The sequence below is a fragment of the Cornus florida genome, unplaced genomic scaffold, assembly GCF_030987335.1.
Source record: "Cornus florida cultivar Cherokee Brave unplaced genomic scaffold, ASM3098733v1 CherokeeBrave_3.0.0_Hap2_Chr03, whole genome shotgun sequence".
In the NCBI taxonomy this organism is placed as follows: domain Eukaryota; kingdom Viridiplantae; phylum Streptophyta; class Magnoliopsida; order Cornales; family Cornaceae; genus Cornus; species Cornus florida.
Genome location: NW_026775573.1, coordinates 4,301,734 through 4,309,611, shown reverse-complemented (window position 1 = coordinate 4,309,611; position 7,878 = coordinate 4,301,734). Strand labels below are relative to the sequence as shown.

The 7,878-nt window shown below is 32.5% G+C and overlaps 1 protein-coding gene across 1 annotated transcript; it reads left to right on the top strand.

Annotated features, from left to right (window-relative positions):
• Nucleotides 1-2,244: 2,244 nt before the first annotated feature.
• LOC132299124 (auxin-responsive protein SAUR36) lies at nt 2,245-3,383 on the top strand. Its single transcript, XM_059795587.1, has one exon. It carries the CDS (start codon nt 2,721-2,723, stop codon nt 3,210-3,212), a length of 492 nt encoding a protein of 163 aa, XP_059651570.1. The 5' UTR covers nt 2,245-2,720; the 3' UTR covers nt 3,213-3,383.
• Nucleotides 3,384-7,878: the final 4,495 nt, after the last annotated feature.

Genomic DNA, 7,878 nt, shown 5'->3' with positions numbered 1-7,878 from the left:
CCACAAGATTTCTGTAAGTTTTGTCGCTGCTTCCTTGGACTACACGCAGCCTTTGAGTGGTGACCGGGTCCAATTCGGACTCTTCAAGCCTCTCACAAGCCGTTATGTTTGTGGCCCGAATTTTGTTTTGGTTGGAGGATGCTTGCCACTCAATTTTCACTTCAAGATATTTATGCTAAACTATTTAGTTTTGAGTTTTTTTGTGTTTGGTTTTAAAAAAATGAAAAGTGTGGAGAAAAATGACACACATTATTCATCATTTATAAATTTCATTCATTCATTCAAAATTGAGTAAAAGAGAGGAGGAAAGACAAATGAACTTTTATAGAAGTTTTTAATTAAATATTATCATAACTTGTACAAATTTTCCTCTATCAATTACAATATTATAAATATTGTTGGATATAATGGTACAAATAATAAACTATTTATTTCTCTCTCTTACCGAAAATAAAAAATTATAAGTTTATTTTATTCTCTTCAATCTAATCGAACAAAAAGAAAAAGAAAATACACAATCTCTTTTTTAAAATGTCTCATCGCCATAATTAGAAAGTATTGGAGAAAGAGATTACTCTTATTTATTACTCATTTCGTCTCAAATTAAACGTCCACTTTTCCTATTTTTGACTGCATTAAAATAATGTTTTTATTCAAAAAGTCAAAGTACATTTTGTTTGTAATATTACCCATTTAACCTTCTTACTTTTTGTGGACTTACTATAAACATATTTGATAATTCATTCACTATTAATACAGTAAAAAAATATTAAAATTTATCTTTTTAAAAAGTTAAATTTTTTAAAAAAATATTTAATTTGAGATGCAGAGAATAGGTGTAAAATACAAAAAGAACAGGTTAAATAAATAAATTAAAAGTGATGTGTATTCTCGAAATGCAATTTCTATAAATTAACCTTTAGATAAAAGTTTCTTTTTTAGATTTGATTCTTGTTTGATCTTTCTTTGCTTTAGTGGTTTTGCTTTTGAATTTTGTGTTGAAAAGGAGTGGGTCGACAATGTGATGGCTAAAGCCACTCTATGGTCTATCCTTCTTGTCAATATTTTAATCAGCCGGCTCACTAATTTAGAATTTTTTTAAAAAAATTACACGTTATTTTCTGCAAACGTGGCACTTCTGGGCCCACCAATTTTGTCATGGCCTGATCAATTTGCATCGCACGGTTCCGTATCTCTAACCAAAAAGTACCGGTAGTCCGCGAACTACAATTCCGTTGTGTACGGATTTTTGTACTTATATGCAATATTGAATTCAAGAGGGTGTGCAATGCTAATTCAAGCTTGAATTCAATTAAATATTGCAAATGGGAAGAAATACAAAGGAAGCTCCCCCTTTAATTAATCTATCTTGGGTCCTATTTCATTAAATAAACAACCCGTCTCACATAACACCTTCATTAGAATCCGCATCCTTCAATATTTGAGAATGAATCTTATAATTTTGTCCTTCGTAGTCAAAGAAATCTAGAAGTCATATTTGTTATTTATTTTTTATTTTTAAAATACTACATGACATGTTTATTATAATTTTTAATGATATAAAATGATTGATTATAACCGAATGCTGAATAAAATAAAGAGCAAAATTAAAATTAGAGTATCTTATCATCTCAAATTTAGATGCATTGTAAATAAAATTGAATTGACAATATATATCAAAATTTCCCAATAAGACTAGGTCAAACAACCAATTATTTTCAAGTAAAAAATCTGAAAGTGAAAGTTAATGCAACAGAACACCACATGTATAGGTCATTAGATGGTGCTTCTTATTACCTTATGCAAGAAAACAGAAAAAACCTGCTCACGTTTATTTGAATCACTACCTACAACTTGAAGTACTTTGTAATTCACATTTCAAAAAAAAATCTCACATTTTTGTTGAGGCGGCCGTGCTTAGAGAATTATCTCGGTATTTATTTGGTGACAAATTATACGTGTCTGATAATAAATTATAAAATTATTTTAAAAGATTGAACATGAAAAAAAAAAAAAAAAAAAAAAAAAAAAATCAGTAGACTTTGTTAGTCTAGATGACTACAATATACGTGGCATACTTCTCTTTGAAACAAAACAAAACATAATTCTGACTAGCCAATAACAAGCTAACACGTGGGCACTATCAAACAATAAAAAATGATCCAACGGCAGATTGAGAATCTGCATCTGCATCTGCATCACCAACTCTTCAAATACTATAGTACTATTCAATTGCCATTTTTGTTGCAACTTCAACTATTGGTCCTTCACACCATCTCTCTACTTTCTCTCTCTATATAGCTCCATTTTCTTCAACCCATTCAATCGCGTGCCGACTTTTTCAAGCCCTGCCCTATTTCGCTCCCCGTTCTTGCTTTGACCCGTATTACCCATTTCGAGTATAAAACAACCCAAATAGCCTTCTCATCTGTTTCACACCCCCTCGTATATCCACCTATCTTCTACTACATCACAACCAACCCTCAGAAACGGTTCAAAACCCTAGTTTCGGATGAAATTCTCATTCTGTAACATCACAACTGAACATGTCCAACATACCCACTTCTCTCTCTGAAGTCTGTCTCACTCTGTTTCGCTTAGCCATGTCCACCGCCGATCCTTGGCCTTTCTCTTGAAACCCACCTTTCTGAAACAACCAGATTCAGCAAATTTCACTCTCTTTTCTCTCTCTCCTTTCTCTCTCATAAATCAAACCCAAAATGAGAAAGTTCCGGGGATTCAATATCAAGAAACGGGTCTTCAAGTTTTTCCGGCGAAACAGGTCGCCGGCGGGGTACATCCGGCTAGACCCACCTTGCAGCTTCAAACCCATATCGAGACTTTTCAGCTGTATTAAAACCAAAGCCAGGTCTCTCTGTTCCATGAAATCGTGTCGGTTAACGAATCCGGGTTATGCTCATCTGGGTCAGGACCCGATTGATCGAGAGAAGGCTGTGGCGGTGCCGAAGGGTCATTTGGCGGTGTATGTGGGTCAGAAAGACGGCGACTTTCATAGGTTTTTGGTCCCGGTGATTTACTTCAATCACCCACTTTTTGGGGAGCTGTTGAGGGAGGCTGAGGATGAGTATGGGTTTAACCACCCGGGTGGGATTACTATCCCTTGTCGGATCTCCGAGTTCGAGAGCGTTCAGACCCAGATCGCCGCCGGTCACGGTGGCCGGAAGTTGCTGACGAGGAAGAGGCATTACTGAGTCTGATGGTTGATTATGATGATGACGAAAAAAAAATTATGATTAGTGTTGGTGAACCAATCGTGTTTAGCATTTTATTTAGATAGTCTTTTATATATATATATATTTATTTACTTCATAGATGTCATACAATTTTAGTTGTAAATTTATAGAAGATCTATTTTTTCATCATTTATGCTCTTGGGTATTTTTGTTTGTGAGAATTCTGTGGAGGAAATTTTTTTCTTTTTCTTTTTCTTTTTCTCAACGTGTGTGAATTGTGATTGAACTAGTCTATTCACTTGGCACGTGTCACGGTTACATTAAGCACGTGGGAATTTGTTTCTAAACCTTTAATCAAGGTAGAATTCAGTATTTATAAGTGAGAGTTAGAAATTGTAGGTACACAAACAAATTGGTAGAATTTGGTCGTTGACGTGGAATCTTTAAATCGATACAAATTCAATTGAATTGTTGTTAAATTTGATCTGTTGGATTCAATTCAGTTTCAAAGTTTCAATTTAGGCGTAAAATATTTTTTTGTGTTTTTTGAAATTTGGTTGTAGAAAAAAATATTAAAATTAAATAAAAATAATTTATTTATCAATTTTAAACAAGTTATTTTATAAATATGTCTCACTAGTTTGGGCTTGGCCACAACCTCAATTTAGACATTTATCAAATATCAAAAAATAAAATATATATATATATATATATATATATATTTTACTTAAAAAAAAAAATTTCCCTCAAAAAAAATTTTTATGTCCAAACAAAACATAGCCTTAATAATTTGATTATTTAATAAAATGCAGCAGTTATTTGATGAAATGCAATATAATAAAATAATAAATATAACAATTAACAGTTATTTGATGAAATGCAATATAATAAAATAATAAATATAACAATTAATACTTACTTAATCGTGACAAATACGGCATGAAAACAACTTTGTCTCCCATTTTTTTTTCTTCTTTTCTTTCTTTCTTTCTATGGCTTAAGTCAATATAATTGAAAAATAAAAAAGTTTACTGATTACGAATCTTAACAAGTGCAGCTGGTTGTCAAGCACCTAATGAATCTTTAATAAGAAGTTTTTAAAACTTAACTAATTTAATAAACTATCTAGATTGTCAGATAAATAAATGAACATGAATAACTTCCAAGTCAAGTTAAGCTCAACTTTTTCATAAACAACTCAACCCCATTACAATCTTAACATATCGGATATAGCCTTTTCCATATTGCTTTTAGAAAATTATGTTTGGACGATGATATATTATTCAAAGTAATTTTTCGCTCTCATTTTCATTTTCTAATGTTTAGAAATGAAAAATATTATTTTAAATATTTATTCAAATAAATGAACAATTTTGATTATAAGTTTTCAGAATGTACTGACAGGCATGTTTGTATATATATATATATTTATTTTAGCTTATGATACATGGAGTTATTTTAAAGTGTTATCTAAAGGTGACGTCCCACGATTTTTGATATTTATATGTGTGAACACTTTTTAACTGTTGCAACCTTTTTTTTAAAAAAAAATCATGATAAGAGTTTGCAAAACGAATAATATTTATACAAGTTGGGACATGTAATCATAGTTGACAGTATCGGTCACTTTTGCGGTGGCAGTGTAACGGTTTCGGATAAAATCAGTATAAATTGATCAATACTGATGATATATCGAACTTGAAAAAGGGTTGCGTATTGAATGATATAACAAATTATGAGTCGTAATAGATGATACCAAAGCTAATTTTCTTTAAAAAATAGAAGATATGTACAAGCCCATACGGGTTCGGCGGGTTGCGACATTTTTCCTTGAATTTTCTTCAATTTTACTTTCGACCAATAGAAATTAGATAATTTGCCGTCAAATTATTCATCACCACAGATGTCATTTTCTTGAGTATTGGTGAACATGGTAGTGGAGAATCTACATGGTTCATCCCCACTTGCCTTTGATGGGGGTATAAACTATGAACTTGATCTGTCAAAGGACAGAGCCACATTAGGAGGACCCCAAAACCCAAATGGTCCATTATTTAGGCAAATGGCACATAAAGTACGGCCACCCACTTTCTTAGGACTTCTTAGACCGTGGTCCATCGAATGTGTGGAATTTTGGGCACTTGATATATGTATATATATAGAGAGGTGACCCTCTCTCCATTCAATTCAAGTCGCATCATAAATACCTGCATCTTTGGGCATTCAAGCGTGATCAAATGGAGCGTTGAAATGTCAAATATATACACATATAGGGCGTGTTTGGCGGGTAGCATGTTTAAGCATGTTTGGGTAGGATTAGGAATTTGAACCACCCTTAATAATTAAGACACAAGTATAGAACTAACCTCTTTTTAAGTACATGATGTGAATGATAAGTTTGAAAAAGTGAGTATGGGTGTCAACTTTAAGGAAGGGAGACATACTTGAATTTGGATTTGAGATTAAAATGTATTGTTGTGGGTTGCACTAAGCAAAATAGTTGCGAAATATTAACAAACATTTAAAAAGAGATGAGTGTTGGGGCACAGCGAAAGCCAAAAAAAGAACGAAAATAACACTTCAAACCATAATACAAGATATATACGTGGTTCACCCAAAATTAAGGTTACATCCACGGAGGAGAAGAGATTTATTATATATGTAGAGATATTACAATAGTAGAGAATTTCAACACCGGACCATGCATACAAACTCTTGATCGAGTTCTCAAGCCGATTGACTCCACCTACAGCTGAAGCCCGTTGTAGCACATGTTGAGACTTCTTGTGTTTTTTGGATCTCTTTCACCTTTGGCTCTGATACCAGTTGTTGGAGCACAACGGAAGCAAAAGAAAGAAAGAAAACAACACTTTAAACCACAACACAAGATATATACATGGTTCACCCAAAATCAAGGTTACATCCACGAATGAGAAGAGATTTATTATATATGTAGAGATATTACAATAGTAGAGAATTTCAACACCGGACCAAGCACACAAACTCTTGACCGAGTTCTCTGTGTACGCCACGAGACTCCATCTCGCCATCAGTATTCACTCTACCAAACCCGTAACTCACCCTTACCATCATCGTACTCCCTCATGAGGTTAGATCTCCCTCAACTCATCACTCTCAACAATAGCCTAAGTGTCTATTTATAGAGTCGCATACCCAATTCTTTTATGGACAAGGATTACAATTTTTTAGAGCCCAATTCACGTCTCTATAAGAAATTACCATAAAATTACACTCTAAAATAGAAACTAATAATAATGGGAATTTGAGACATAATTCCTAACAATGAGTAAGTGTAACTTACTCCTTTATCCAAAGTTTTGCTTAAATTAAATGTAAATCAATCAATCCATAAAGCAAAAATAAATGTAAGAATTTAGAGTGATCACCGGAATTTTAGTAAGGAAACCTAGTCGGAAAAAATCATCTAAACATTAGAAAAACTTTGAAAACTGTCACACAGTCTCGAGCAAAAGATCCACTAGAGATGAAGTAAATTATATATAATGAACTTCGACTCAGACTTGCACCCTTTAACTCTTCAAAGAAACAATTGCTTAACTTTTTTGATTCTGTGACTCTCTTATTCAATAGCAAAAACTTGACTTCAGGCTTACTCCCTTGATCTCTGTAGAAGGATTGCTAGTGGATTAACAATACTCTATAAATATTTTGATCCCTTTAAAGTGTGATTTCTTACTCCTTTTCTTCAAATCTAACTTTTTGAAATAGAAAACCAAAACTATTTTGATAATGCTAGCAAAAGATCTTATATGAGAACGAGCTCCAATCGCAGAAAACACATCCTAAATCACCTGTGTGTGTAGTATGCGTGTTCTCAAATTGAAAAATAAAGAATCTTTCAAAGGCTTTCTTAACGTTTGAAAACTTGAATATTGAAAGTCGTAATGATTTTGAGATCATAAAATATATTTATAAGTGTTTATAGAGAGCTAGAAATCATTGAAAAAGTTAGCAATTTCATGTAAAATCTTATCCCTAAAACATGATAAAAAAAAAATGTAATTGGGTTGGACTTTAAAACAATATTCCTTTTTGGTTCGAGTATACACAACCGATTTTGTTTTGAAACAACACCGGTTGCGTTTTTACTGAGACCTATTTTTCACCGGAGAAAAACACAATCGGTAATATTTTCAATCGTTACCGGTTTTGTTTTTCCTTAGAATAAAAATAAACAATTTTTTAACCAAAACCATCTAGCTCTATATGTTAAAACATAACCTAAGTGTATCCTTCACTTATATTCTCTCGATGATCATGGAGTAAGGTAGCACTTGTTGTTCCAAATTCAACCTTGACATTCAAAAGTAACATAAAAATTACAACTCGATCGAACTTATTTTGACATCGAAATATGTCAATTATAAATTTATACTTCACAATTATGATATTACAACCCTATTGAATCCTGTGTTATGATGCCCCCACATCACAAAGGAAGTGATTTTAGGCATTCTATGTTTGGGCATCTCCTAATCATGTAGACGTGTTTTGAAAATTCTAAACATAAAATATATATAAATGTATATGAAACGGATAGAATCAATCTCCAGCTTGGAAATGAAAAAAAGTCAAATTAAAAAAAAGAAAAAAAAGAGTCAAACTCGAGCTGCAAATGAGAAATTTCAAAAGTCAAATTAAG

Bases quoted from the DNA above. Each gene is read 5' to 3' on its own strand.
- LOC132299124 (XM_059795587.1), top strand. From the start codon at position 2,721: ATGAGAAAGTTCCGGGGATTCAATATCAAGAAACGGGTCTTCAAGTTT.